Raw genomic sequence first — 15,071 nt, 5'->3', positions numbered from 1 at the left:
GACTGATTTATGAACCTTAGCAGACAATTTTTTCTGATACATCGTGGTGGCTATGGTAAATTTACTCTGGATTGCTTAAGGGCACGATCCTATATGGTGTGTACAACACATGAGGGCAACTCCTCGGAATGAGTGGGTGAAGGAGCAGGTAATCAGCCAGCGTGGTTTTGGTGCCTCAGTTAGGCCTTTGGTCAATGGCTTGTCTCTTAGGAAAGTTGGGGATTGCTATGCACAGCTCAGAACACAGGTGATTTACAGCTTTTTCATGGAGCTTTTAAATCGATTTTAGTCTTTCAGACAATGTGAGAACTTTTCTAAACTTATGGCCATTCCCAGACCATAATGCCAAATTGCAGTTGTGATCAGGGAATTGTTTATTTTCATTGCAAATTGTCTGTATGTGACAAAGTGATATGTTTGAACTCTTTTCTCACTTTTTTTGCCAGCTGCATTGATGCTTGCAACTTCTCTTCTGCTTCCTTTCCACCTGTAAGGGTGACTGTTGCTGTGGTGACCCTGTCAGTTTTAAATGGCAAGCCACACTAAAATGAGTCACACCTATTGAGAGTTAATCAGCAGTGCAATAATCTGTACCGCAAACAGATCACTTGTTCTTGGCTGCTGTAAATTGAGAGGAATATTTGAGAATTCCTGTGCCTCCTCCTTTTAACTGTTGGGGTTGTGGCTGCTGAGGTTTGCAGTGCATTTCAGGCAATGAAGATGCATTTTGTCGCAGTAAAGAGTTGAGACAGCTATCACTGCAGCCAGTTCTGGGGAGGTGGCAGGTCAGGGGCGGCCCTTAATTGAGATGAATTGGCTGATGAAGGCACTCAGTAAGAGTAGGCAGTTTGTAGATGTGCTTAAGACCAGAGTACATGGGTATGCAAAATAGAGCAGACCACCAATTTTATTTGTTACCAGGGTAAATGAAGACTAGAAAGCAGAGCTTTCCTGTGGGGTTGGTTGTTTTCTTTTTTTGGCACCTAGAGGATACAAAATGTGACCTAAGAAACTGTAGTATTCATAATTACTTCAGTTTTGGTGTGGAGGCTTCTGTGACTGAGAACGGAACTACCACAACGCACGTAGCCATTTGGAAATGAGTAACTGAGCCTCTGGTTTGCAGCTATACTATGCTTAAGATAAGGTAGTTTTGTGTTTCTGCTTAGAATTTCCTAATAGAGACACTAGTTTTGTGTTCCACAAGCAACTTCTTAAAGAAGGCTTCATTATATGCCAAAGGATATAAAATCTTATTCATGGAGTTAGATGTTATTGGAGGATGGCTTTAAGATATTATGGATTTCTATATTGAATATTTGGCATTTGTGTGATTCTCCCACAATAATTTGATCTAGGGTGGAAACTAAAATTCCTCCTTTAGGGACTTTTCTAGTTGTAGCCAGCTTTTCCAAATTGTTTGCTAGAATTGTTTGAGGTTTCCTTTCCCATGTTATGAAATTTTAGAATATTTTCCCTCCTTTATGAGGTAGGCTGACATGATAGGCCTTGTCTTTGGTCTAAGGATAAGAGAAGTCTTGAAAATAATCTTTAACTCTTCTTATTTTGGAGGTGCCAGCATCTCTATTATCGTTTGGTATTTGATATTTTCTCACTGCAGCAGCTTATTGGCTTAGACATCTATCTAGAGCAAAACAAATGAACAAGCAAAGTAAATTTTGGCTAACTAGAAACAATTTTAAGGAGTTTTTAAGCTTCTTTATAACTAACAAAAGGTAGAATTTTTAATTGCTGTGCTGAACTTTACGTGTAAGTGGCAAATGTGCACTGATGTCAATGGTACAGAGCCGTTCCCGGTGCAGGGAATGTCTCTGGATAGACTTGCACATGAGCCACAGATTCTTAACACTGTTTCCCGTTTCCAGCAGAGCTGTGGCAATAACAGTAGAACTCCTGCACATACAGTTTTTCCTCAACTTTATAATAATCTGTCAGAGTCATAAACTGAGATCATAGCTGGTTTTAAAAAACACAGGGAAGCCTGAAATTCCTGATAAGGGACTTTAATGTGGCTCAGAAATTGCTTCCTAAAAAATTGTTTGGTTTTATAGAAAATGGTTTATCATCTTCTCTGTTTACATTGGGAAGAAGAGGTGAATTCCTTTGATATGTTGATATACTGACTCCACGTTTTCTGTTGGCCACATTCCTATAGTGTATAGGTCAGTCTGGTCATTATCTTGTGCTTTATGAAACATGTGCCCAGCCTCAACTGTAGGTTATTACAGGATTCTTGTAAGGGCCCGTGGAAGAAACTTTCAGTAAGTCTGGTTGTGGTATTTTGCTCTGTCTCTATAAAACTGTTGCAAGAACATTGGTAACATAAAATAGCTTTTGTAAGGAACATGATTCTCTATTGTTTTACTGACACTTCATGTGTTTTATGAACCTGTCTTGGGGCTACTAGGCAGCCTTTGCAGCATAAACTGGCCTCAGAAATATTTGCTTCTTCTGAAAACCTCCATCATAAAAATCATCTGTCTTTGTATACCTTGTCTCCAGTTATTCTGTGTGTTGATCACAGAACCACAGAATGGGTCAGGTTGGAGGGGACCACAGGGGTTCATCTGGTCCAACCTCCCTGCTCAAGCAGGGTGATCCCAGAGCACCTGGCACTGGATTGTATCCATATGGTTCTTGAATATCTCCAGCAGGGGAGACTCCTCTCTGGCCAATCTGTTCCAGTGTGTGGTCACTGCACAGTAAGGAAGTTCTTCCTCGTGTTCAGGTGGAACTTCCTGGGCATCAGTTTCTGCCCATTCCCTCTTGTCTTGCTGCTTGGCACCACTGAGCAGAGCCTGGATCCATCCTCTTGGCACCCCCTACTTTAGATACTTTTATACATTGATGGTCCCTTCTCAGTTGTCTCTACTCAAGGCTGAATGGGTCCAACTTTCTTGGCCTGTTCTTGTAAGAAAGATGCTCCAGTCCCTTAAATGTCTTTGTAGCTCTCTGCTGGGCCGGAGCCCAACGTCTCTCTTGTACCGAGGAGGCCAGAACCAAACACAGCACTCCAGATGTGCCTCACCAGGCCTGAGTAGAGAAGCCAGGATCACCTCCCTGGTGATCAAGTTGGGTCAAGTCAGCTGATGGAAGCTTTTTGTGTAGGCTGTAATTTTGTGGCACACCTCTTGAGAGGTGGTCTTCAAAAACATTTCCCTCCTCTAAGGCCATGTGTGCTCTGTTCTGTTTCATGTGCACACCTCAAGTACTTCAGCTCACTGAGCCTGAAATACTGGCAAAATCCGGCTAGAATCAACTAATTCTAAATTATAGTAAGAAAATATTATACATGTATTATTATACACGTGTACTGTTTATATGTAACGTTATTTATTACCTTGTAAGACACACTGCTCTGCCCTCCTCCTTTCATGGTTGCTGATTGCTGTGCCTCACTGTTAAGATATTATTTCTGGGTCTTTAGAACTTTTCTTCTCTCGGGAAGATGCTGCCTACCAGTTCTAGAGAAGATGGTTTTTTTTAATTAGGATCAGAGTATATGGTGGCCAACCCAGCTCCAGATGTCCCAGATTAGGCTTCTAAATCGGTCTGCATGATATTGACTGCTGTGGCCACCCTGAGTGCACAGGCCAGCTCTTCCTGAGGGGTGTAGGATGTTGTTGAGGATTGGGATGGGAGAGAAAATCCTCTGTTGGTTTTTCACTGGCAAGATGTGATATACTTTGCACCCTAGAGGACCAGAGGAGATAAGTGGCTCAGATTATTGACTGCACCTGTTTTCTCATTCCTGTCTCCCTTGCATCCATTTTTTTCCTGATTTCTTGACAGAGTAGTTTTCTGCCAGCTTAGTGAGTTGAAATTGGCTTATGAAGCAGTCAAACAACAGAGCAAATCTAAGGGAGGGCACAGGACCACCACTTCTGTTGGTCTTGAGCTTTTGTCACCTCACTGCATTGTAAGGTGGTGCCTGTTCCTTTGTTGCTTAAAATATCTGACTCCTAGTAGAAGCAACACTCCTCAAACACTAATCTCGAAGCCACTAACTATAACCTCCTGCCTAGAACAGAAAAATAGCTAATCTTTCTTGGAGGCAAGATGTCAAACATCCATCATTCAAGTTCTCTTTTGAACTTGCTTTTGGGGGAGATCAGACTTGTCTTTGTAAGGTCCTATCTTGTGGTCTGTCAACCGGCCCTGAGAACCTTCAACGAGTAGTGACAGCTCTCCTCAGGAGAAACCATGTATTTCTGTCCCCTTCCATGGATACTTGCTGACAAAAGATGGATCTTTTTGGCAGGTAATGAAACCCTCTTGGCACATTTATTCTGGGGCTTGCAGCTGAAGGTAGAAGGCCACTGCCTCTCTTTCCCATCTACCACAACTTTCCTCTCCTTTGAGGGACAGGAAATAAAGGCAATTTTATGTTGTCTGTGACAAGCGTTTTCAGTAATCTGTCCTGATTCTGTTTTTCCTTGGAAGAGTCCATCACACCTGGATTCTGCCTTTGAGAGGAAACTGAGGTGTTGTACATGCATTTTGATATTCTATGGCTGTCTAGCAGTTTGCAAACATGAATATGTAATACTTGGGCACATTCTGTTGTTTGTGTGTATAGGCAAAGTATCTTGAAGAGTTCTAGTTACTGCAAAATAATTAATATTCTCTAATCTTTTTTTCCTTTGAGTCCTTTTTCTAAAAAGCTGTACTAGAGAAATTGTTAGGTGAATATTCTGGGGTTTTTCTTGTATGTGGATTTTTTCAAAGTCACTTTAAGTTAGGGATGAAAGTAGGGAATATATGCCCTGTCTTTAAAAGCTGTGCCTTCCATTTCCCCTCTTCTCCTTCCCTCCAGTTAGGAAAATCATTATCTTGGAAGATGTGGAGATGAAATACAGAGTCCTACCTAGAGCTTCTTTCCCTGTCTAATTGTGTGAGTTTTTTCACATAACCTAAACACAGGGGAGAAGGACCAAACAGAAGAGCTGTGGCTTTTTGGCAAATCCTTCTTGCAGCTGTGCTGCTCTCTCTAGGTCAGCCTGCAGTAGAGAAATTTGGTTCAAGCACCAGCAACACTACTAAACCATTTTGTGAGGAGGTCAAGAGTTGAATAATCATCCTGTTGATAAGGAGTGAGCCAGAAATTCCATTCAAAGAGGATGGTGACTTCCTGTGCTGCTTACCTGTTATAGGTCACAGAAATCGTGAGGGGAAAATGGGGGACCAAGGGCACTCTACCACGACTATTTATGTAACTGTGGCTTTTATGTCTTATTTGCTGCTGTAGATATATTCTGCCTTTGCGTTTTTATTAAAATCATGATTTTCTAGCAAGCATGCCTATAGGAAAATCAACACAGCTGCTGCTCTGGATATACAGCCTCATCAGATGGGGCTGTAAGTGCTTTATAGAGGTGGAGACTATGGGGTGTTGATGCACAGTGTGCCCAGCTTCTTGGAGTTAGTCTTACAGCACACACATTTGCATGGTTTGGTGGGTGTGGAAACCCATAAAAGTTGATCAGTCCAAAGACATTACATTCACTTTTTTTTTTTTTTCTTTTTTTTTAAATTTGAAATGCTTAAAAATCAGCCTGAATGTCAAAAGGGTAGTTTGTAGGCAGGCAGCTAGACTGAGCAATTTATGTAGGATACCATAGAATAGACTTTCCAGATATGACTGTCATTTTTAGATCTGTGCCTTCTGGTTTCTATAGTACCTGATTGTGAAATCAGCAAGGGCTTATGTGCAGCTGACACCCAGAGAAAATGTGAATTAGAAAGTGATGTGATATTAGCAAGTGGTCTATTGTAATTATTCTTTACTGTGGCTAAAGTGATGCGCTTACACAGTTAACCTAAAGGGATCTGTTGTATTTCGTGCTTAGCTCCTTCATTCTTTTCTCCTCTATATTATCTGGTCTGCAGAGGTAAAGTGGAGACATGGGCAGCCTGTGCTGATCTTGAATTAACAGCCACCGTGTGATGGGAAAATGTGTCTTATTTGGATGTGATGGTAACAATCGAGATGGAACCTGGGTTACAGCAGTAGAGGGTATCCTGAACTGGACTGCCAGGACAGTGAATTCTGGCCTGTGGCCTCATTCCTTAGTCCTTATTTGAGGGTTCTAAGAAAGCATTCAGGAAGGAATAGAACAAGACTACCATCCTGGAGGCTAGATATGAGCCTACCAGTTCGCTATCTGTCTCACCTCTCCTTGTCCATGACTGGTTAAAGGCCTTTACAGTTGTCCTTGCCTTCTTGGTTGTCAATAGTTGCTTCTCTTCATTCATTCCACTTTTCTTGCTATTGCTGATAAAAGTCACCCAAGGCTAAGTCCTAGCTTGCTGAGGTATTGTCTCTGCCTTATTTTTGATGCATCTGCCTATTTATTTGGCCTTAAACTGATTGCTCAGCCGAGCCAGTCGGTGTTTCCGCAGAACTCCTTTTGGATGGCTTCCTGCTTCATTTAAGTTTAATGCGTTCTTTTAAATTCTTTAGGTATCTTTGCAGAGCTCCTCAGTTCCCTAGTGTAAAGCTATCACTTAATCCCAGCTCTTTCAGTAGGCCTAGGCACAGTGCTCAGTGTAAAATAATCCAAAAGATGGTTTATGGTAGGTGCTAGAGATGAAATGATGGAGTTGTTGGAGCAGAAAATTAGGCAGATGATCGGGGTGTCAAATGGACAACAAATGCAATTGTAACTTTATTTAGATTGACACAAACTTGAATGATCATATCTGAAATCCTTATATAGATCAGGATAATTGATAGCAAGATTATAAAGATGAGGTTTGGCTCTCCTATGTCTTTAAATCCTGGTTCTGTAGGTTCCCAGTTTTTCCTTGAAATGTAAGTGCTGAAAAAAGGGCAATTTTGATTAATTTATCTCATCAACAAATTTCCTGTATGCATTTCTTTGAAATTATTTGACTTCTGTCTACTTTTGTGTTTGCTTTAATTTTCATTCTGTAATCCCATCATTACAATTTCCATATGTTTCATATCACTGTAGCATATGGGGTTTTGTATGGAAGTTCTGTAATTTACTCATTACAGTGAATGATCAAAGTGGAATTTTGTCCTTAGCATGAAAAATCAGTTTCTGGGGTGGGTTCCTTAGCTGTAGCCTCTTCTCAGATAATTTCTAGTGTTTCAAATGGTGTTCTTTCTGTCATGTTCTCGTTGCCCATATCTGTTGCTCAGTAACACAACTTTGAGACTCTTCCCTTTCCTGTAGATCTAACTGAAATATCATTGATATTTCTCCCCTCCAAGTCCTACAAAGTGGAGCTGTGGATCACCTCACACTTGCCACTTTCAGGAGTGGCATGTGTACATTGCACTGGGTACAGTGAAAGTTTCCAGCATTTGAACCAAGTGGCTCAGAGTATAAATCAACAAACATGTGTCTTTTTCAGTTTTCAAATATAAGTAGTTTGAGCAAGTGAATATTTACATTTCTATTGGCACCAGGGTCAGATTCTAATCAGCACTCAAAAAAAAAGGGCAGATGGTCACAAAGTGAAATAACACTCTTTGGGATCAATAAGATTTGTCTGTCAAACTGATCTCTTGAAGAGGAAAATGAACTCTGTATTTGAAAACAAGCAGATGAGTTGGCGAGCGAGGGAAACTGGCACTTCTTCAAACAGTGCTTTCTGCACACATTTATGGCTTTGCCAGAGATGGATACATGGGCTACATCAGTGGCAGCAGTCACCCAGCAGTACTTTGGTGCCTTTTGTCATTGGTGACAGGAGTGGAAAATATTTTTTTGAGGCTCCTGGGTGCTGTGATGTGATAGTCCTGAAACATGCAGGATGTCTGTAATTTCCATTAGCCTCTGCCAGTGGCAAAAGGTTTGGGAAGCAGTTCTCATTTCAGAATTGCTCTGGAAGTCAGGAAGAAGCGGTATTAACAGGTCTTGACTCTTGAATTGTGCTTAGAAGAGCTCCATAACTGTGTTGTGAGAGAAGGGAGAAACACGTAATGCAGATTTCTGCCACAGATGTGAAATACAGCTGAAATATCTTGACAGACACATGGAGGTTGGCTCCTGTTTCAGACAAACTTGGTCTGGGTGACCTGTGAACCCCCTGGGTTCTGAAGGAAGGTTTTATATAATTTGAAATTATAAAGAAGTTGTTGGATTGGGTTGATTTCTCCTGGAGTTCTCAAGCTTGTTCAAATTCTCAGGCTCACAAGTCAATGTGAATTAAAATTCTGCCCGAAGGCCTTGAAAGGCAACTTTGCTTAGAAATGAAGTTACCAGGCTTCACTGTTCTGCTTCTAAACCAATTCACTGGTGTTTAAAGGGAGGCTTGACTGAGCTCATGATAAGGCACTGATGCTGGTTTTTTCAGCATTAACCTCACAGCCTTCAAATGCAGTGGGCTTGGTGCTGCAGCAGCTGGGAATTACTGAGAAGAGGAAAATTAGAACAGTGTCAGCAGTTAGAGGTCTGATTTCTGGCTACAGAAAAAAGCTGCACTGGTGGGGAAAAAAGGTATCCTGCTGGCTTTTGGGATAGTGAGGCTGCAGAGGAAATTTGCCCTTTATTATAGAGGCTGCATGGAGCTTTGAGAGGGCTTGAGTGGTCACAGGTAGATTAGCAACAGGAGAGGGAGCTCTCAGTGCGTTACCTAAAGAGGAGGGAAATCCTGGGCTTGGGAGCAAGCCTTTAAATGAAGAGTCCTGCTCTCATGCTGCTCCCTGTCAATAACATGGTGGTGGCTGCCCTTCCGTATCAGCAAGACCAATGTGGAATGTGCATGTCTGGAAAAAGAAAGAAATTGAGGTACATGGCATGGAACAGAGAAGTTTGGGGGTTTAGTAAGCTGCAGATTTCTCTAAAACAAAAATCCAATCCCTCTTGGATCCATTTACACTTAAATATGCTTCAGACTGTAATGTTTGAATGGCTTTCTGGGTGAAGGGAAATGCAATTCTCCTTCCCTGTGAATGGATGGGAAGTACAGAGACAGAGAGAGTGGAGTTTGCAGGGGAGAGGTTGTTTAAACAGGCAAGTGTAAGTGGTAGGAAGTAGGCTAGCTCAGGCTGCAGAGCTGTGTAGTGGTGTCAGCTCCAGGCTGTGTCCCAGAGGATGTGCCCTGCACTTGGTGTATCACTTCAGAAAAAGTGCCAGTAAGATGCTTTTTTGGCTTCCACTCCAGAACTTGTTTGCATCTGGGATGAGTGAATGCAGCACTCATCTGAGCGCACCCATGCTCAAGTTACTTTTTTAATGTTCACGGGGTGAAAAGTGAATACATTCAGTTCTCCTTTAACCTGCATAAGTGCTGGTTCAACTGATTAGCATCTCTCTCCTTTATTTGAATGTGCATGGTAGTGGCCTTTATGCACGTTGTTGCTGAGCCTGTGATGTTAACTTGGACAATACCAAAATAATTCTAGCTAAGAGCTTGTTTGGCTTCTGTTTGTTTTGAAAAGGGAATATGCTAGACCTCTTCTGCTTGAATTACTAATCTAAGGTAACTGAGTGTGTTTATTGCAGGCTTCTAAAATACCAGTGCCTTTTTTTCCAAAGGGTTTTGAATGAAAGAAACTTCCTGTGAGAGAGTATTCCTCATATTCTGTATAACATGAAAGAAAAAAAAAATCCTTGCTTTCAGTGTGTAGGTTTATATCTCTGTAGTCATGATACATTTGTCTGGGGTTTTCCTCCTTAAATTCTTTGCAAAGAAGCAAAGCAATCAAAGCAATAATAGAAATCTAAGTTTTTATTCATTAACTTCTCTCCAAGTTTTGTAATTTGCTGGAATTAAATTGGGAACCTGGGAATAATACATGATCATAGACACAATGCATATCATGCAGGCTTATTTCCAAATGTCAGTGGAGGGCTATATTAAATACTTTTGTTTTGCTGTAGTGTGATTACAAAGATACTTGTGCAGCTTGGGACATTGAGTATAAAAGCAAGAAATGTGAGAGGTGTCTGGCAAGAGAAGATAATGAGTTTAATTCTAGCATTGCTGTTGTTCTTTTCTGTGTTCTGATTGGGCAGGAAGATCTGAAAAAAAAAAAAAAAATAGTTTTGGTCACATCTGTATGACTTTGAATCTCTGTCAGGAAGCGGAGCAATCCAGGGTCACAGTGCTTTAAACACTGGCAGTTAGGTCTCAGGAGAGACTCAGGTGTGTTGCAGTTACCAGAGAAGAGAAAATGTAACTTAACTGCAGTGAGACCAACACAGTTCTTTTTTTTTTTTTCCTCTTCAGCTAAGCTAAGTTCAGTTTAGGGTGATCTTTAAGACTTTATTAAACAGTGACAAATAAATAAGAACAACTAGTGTCTGTATAAGACAACACTGTGTGGATGATACTCCTTTCCCAAGTAGTTGGAGAGATGAGACCTTTAGCCTGCATTCATGTATTAGTCATTGCTGCTCTTCAGGAAAGAATTGTGAAATATCAGTGCAAATTTTATTTTATTTTATTTTATTTTAGATAGGGGTCACTGCAGGATTTGTCTGAGATTTGAGTAACTACACATCTGATCTGCTTTTGTGAAGGCACACATGTGCTGGCTGTACAAATACACAAGTATCCAGTAATTTCTGGTCTGTTAAATCCCTGCCTTTTACCAGAGAGTTCATAGTATTTTGCAGGATGTACAGACTATGCCAATAAAGAATTGTTTGCAATATATGAATATATATTATATTCATATGTATTGTTGCAGTTCTGTCTGTTGTAGTTACACAGACTGAAAGATGACAGGTTTGTCATCATTTTGTCTTCTAAGAAAGATTTATTCATTTTGAAAAGCTCTTTTTTTTCTGGTCACTGAATCCAGGCTGATTGCAAGCCCATGCACTTTAGGGGACGCGTGTTAGGGGACTGTTCAGGAGGGTTGTGCAGAGGTCAGTCATGCTTCATGCTATGAAACGGCTTTACGCAGATTTGGGAATAATGCTGTTGTTCATGGTTCCACACAGATGGTACCAGACAGGAAGAAGTGGAAGGTGAACTCAGTGAAGAAGAACGCTGGTTTGGGAATTCTTCAGAAACTCCTTCGGAAGCATCGTATGGAGAAGTCCAGGAGAACTTTAAGTTGTCTCTTGAGGACAGAATCCAAGAGCAGTCCACCTCTCCCGATACCTCTTTGGGAAGCGCAACACCGAGCAGCAACGCAGCGGAGCTGGGATCCATTGAAAATGAGGCACTAAGAGACACGCTGCAGAGCAAGGAGCACCTTACTCCAGATGTGTCCTCTCTGGGTGAAGAGGAACCTCCTGGTCCAAACAAGCCACTGAGCAGTAACCTTAGGCGGCTCCTAGAGGCTGGCTCCCTTAAGCTGGATGCTGCTGTTACAGTCAATGGCAGAGTTGAGTCCCCCGTAAATCTTGGCTCAAACATCTCCTTCTCTCCCCCTGCTCACCATGCCCAGCAGCTGAGTGTGCTTGCCAGAAAGCTTGCTGAGAAACAGGAACAAAGTGACCAATACAATGCAGGCAGTCACTTTATATGGAATCAAGGTAAGTGGTTGCCAAACTCAACCACCACCTGTGGTTTGTCCCCTGATTCAGCTATCCTGAAGCTGAAAGCTGCAGCCAATGCCGTTCTGCAGGACAAATCTTTTTCCAGGACTGAGGACACGATAAGATTTGAATCCTTTTCCTCGCCTTTTAGCTCTCAGTCTGCCAGCTCCACGTTAGCAGCTTTATCTAAGAAAGTGAGCGAAAGAAGCATGACTCCTGGGCAGGAGCACCCGCCTCCGGCCAGCTCTTTCCTTTCCCTGGCTTCCATGACCTCCTCAGCTGCCCTTCTCAAGGAGGTTGCTGCAAGGGCTGCAGGCACCCTCCTGGCTGAAAAGAAGAAATCACTGGTTCCTGAGGATCCCCTGCAGCTTTCAGAGATGAAACAAGAGAAAGCAACTCCACCACAGTCTTTGGAATTACTGCTACTACCAGTCCCTAAGGGAAGAGCATCCAAAGCCACTAGTACAGGTATGGATACAATTTGAACCACTAAGTAGAATGTATTTGTTTTGCTACAGGCTTATATAACATCTCTTCAGTGGGTCTGGATTTGGTTTGATTCTGTGTCTTATGAAAATAAGAAATAGATACTTTAGGTGAACAATAGAAAAGCTTTTTGAAGTACCACTTTGAGACCAAGCCATCACAAATGTTTCCCTATTTTAAAGGTATAAGTGTACAGTTTGGTACTTTTTTTTTTCCTTTTATTCCATACAATAGTATTTTCCTCTCTTACCAAGTTTAGAATGTGTCCACAAAAATATTTAATGGAGAAGATCAAAGAATCCCTGTTAGGGAGCTCACAGTATCAGTGAGCATGTACAAGACTACTGCTTTTGAAATACTGGACAAGGGAGAATTCTCCCTCCTGCTGTCTCTGTCACAAATGGACTTTTGTATAATGGCTTACTACCCTGTCCTAATTTACCAGAGTATATTATTATGTTGCCACTTTTCATTAAAATTTTTTTTACAATCCTTTGTTGTTAACAAAAAAAAAATCCAACTAAACTGCATTTCTCTAATTTGCTCAGCAAGAACCATTTTACACGTCTGACTTTCCTCTGTCAGTTCCAGCTGTTGACAATCAAGGATTCAGGGTTACAGGGAAGAAGAAGAAGCTGTCTGGGTAACAAAAGCTTTAAAGAACTGGCAAGCCATGCAGGGGAATTTAAATGATCCATCTTCGAAATAAGGATAAATAATTTCTTTCATCTCTTTCTATAAAAAGTTCACATCATGGATTCGTATTTCTGGTGGAACATATGGCTGCAGGTGTCATCAGTGTCCTGTTGCAAAGGAAAAGGAAGCATGGCAGGTATCTTCACGAGATGCACAAAGTGGTTTAGTATATTCCAGCTTTATCAGGCTGAGTTTTATCAGGAATACTAGCCTGGCTGCACAGGTGTAGCAAGACAGTGTACAGATATGAAGCCTGACATGGATGTTGTGTAATTGCACTGCTGTTTTTTCTGGCCTAACCTCTTTGTTTAGGGGTATTATGAGGTCTGGTCAAAACTCATAGGGTAGAAGCTATTGGATGGACAGCAATGCTTATCCCTCCCTTGGAAGAGGAGGGAGAGGGATGCAATGAGTTGCAGCCAGTACCAGTTTTTGCTCTGTGTTATACATGTGTTCTATCAACACTTAACTGCTGTATTTTGCCAAGGCAATTAAAGTGGCAAACTGTTCTTGGCATGGGCCTGGCCTAAAGTTTTCATTAGTTTAGATGAAGTCCTTCTTGGACTAACATAAGCTAAACCAGGAAAAGATCCTTTCATTCGGGAATAGGAGTACCCACAGTGGCTACACCAGTGTGAATGTGGGCATTAATTTAACTCTACCCATGAGGACTGGCCTTCGTGAAAGAAAGGCAGCAATGCATAGAAAGGAAGTAGGGTTAAAATTTAGTTGAAGTTCTTGGTTTATTTCCTACTGGGGAAAAAGCTGTTCACACCACTGGGGAAAAGTATGTGGTTGTAGTAAAATCCAGGTTCTGTGTTTGACCAAGAAACTGGGGGATTTGTCTGTGCAGTTTGTATTAGAGGAGTGCTCTGTACCAGTGTGCTGGTAGTACTGGCACTTTATAAACTAGTTCTGATGCAGCAAATTCCTAGCAAGTATTCTCTTTGCTGAAGGCCCAAGCACACTATACTGCTAAAAGGTAACAATGGGGGCTGACTGCCTCAAGTCCTTGGTAACTAAGGAACAACTCTTCATTTCTTATTCTACACGGGACCAGTATCCCCAGAAGAAGGGTGTTTCCTTCCACTTCGTGCACACTGGGCCGACGCCAGTTGGCATCCAAGCAAACTTTAGTGTAATGTCCATAACATTTACTGATATGCTATGAAGTTTTTCCTCTCTGAATAGTGAACTGAAGTTAAGAAGCAAAGCGTTGGTTAGCATATCTGTGTGTTGATTATGGAAAGCCAGACTCTTTTATGCCTTCAGCCATGGAGAAATACAGCTTGTGAGAAGAGGTCACATTTAGTGACATTTGATCGAAGACTTCTCTTCTGTAAAAGTTGAGTAAAGCTGCATGACCCTCCTGAACATGTGCATATAACATATTTGCTATAAAAATAAATGTCACACATATCTAATTCCTTTTGTGAATAGAACCTTATGGCACTAAAAAAAAAAAAACAAAACTTATAATGATTTATCTTTTTGTGTCTGTCTGGTTGCTCCTTGAGACTTTTTTTGTCTTGTTCCCAGAGAGAAGCATCTTTTCTCAGTAGGTATAGCTTGAGAGGTCTTTTTCCCCCCTCTCATACTTTGAACTTTCAATGCACTGATGAATTTGCTTTGCTGTCATGAGTCTGATTCGCTTCCCCACCAGCAACAGGTACCTTTGGTTATGAGATCAGTACTCAGTGAGATTAATTAGATGTAAGTAAGGAGCAGCAAAGATGGAGGCTATTTAAAGAGGAGTAAGTTAATAGTAAGAGTATGCCTGCTGCTCTTTTGTCCCCTGCGTTGAGCTATTTGCTCAGAATTATTTCAGGCAAGAAGCTGGAGTCATGGCTTATCCAGAGTGTAGTTGCCTCTGAAATGGCATGTCAGGTTTGGTCAACCTAATCATTACTTGCTTTTTTTTATAGTAAAGTGGTACAAAGACCAACTTTTCTATCAATCTGTTAATATTGCAAATTTTATAAACTGCTCACGTATTTGGAGTGAAGTTTAAAAGGAAGCCTGGAATAGCTGTTAAGTTCTGATAGTTTTGAAAGAGTGTGGATGACAGACCTTTCTTTTACTGACTAAATACTTATTTGGTGTAACTTAATGCCTGTGATGCTTGCAATTTTGTTCCCAAAAAGTGCTTTGGGGAAGCACTGGCTGATTCTCTCCTCACTGGAGTAACATTGTGGTGTAAAACAGGCATCAACATGAATGAAGGAAAGCTGAAACCCATTATTTTCTTTTTATTCTGAGCTTCATGCAGTATAGTATAGAGCTAATGTGGCTCAGCTTTGGAGCACACTGGCACAATTCTTGAGTAACGCTAATTGTCACTGTTACTGGTGAAGTCACATGCATTCATCCTACTTGTTTGTATATTTTGTAATGTGCTAA

General features: G+C 41.3%; 1 protein-coding gene across 5 annotated transcripts in view; it reads left to right on the top strand.

The window, feature by feature from the left end:
* Positions 1–15,071, top strand: part of ZNF827 (zinc finger protein 827) — a 100,714-nt gene that overhangs the window by 13,143 nt on the left and 72,500 nt on the right. For all 5 annotated transcript variants that reach the window (XR_007203668.1, XM_048303822.1, XM_048303821.1 and 2 more), the window contains exon 2: positions 10,947–11,957. Coding sequence is in view for 4 of the 5 variants with exons in the window: in XM_048303822.1 (XP_048159779.1) it covers positions 10,947–11,957 (1,011 nt within the window). In the remaining variant the exon portion in view is untranslated. The remainder of the gene's footprint in view (positions 1–10,946; positions 11,958–15,071) is intronic.

This window comes from Corvus hawaiiensis, chromosome 5 (assembly GCF_020740725.1).
Source record: "Corvus hawaiiensis isolate bCorHaw1 chromosome 5, bCorHaw1.pri.cur, whole genome shotgun sequence".
In the NCBI taxonomy this organism is placed as follows: domain Eukaryota; kingdom Metazoa; phylum Chordata; class Aves; order Passeriformes; family Corvidae; genus Corvus; species Corvus hawaiiensis.
The sequence above is the reverse complement of the archived record's forward strand: the minus strand, read 5'-3'. Positions and strand labels throughout refer to the sequence as shown.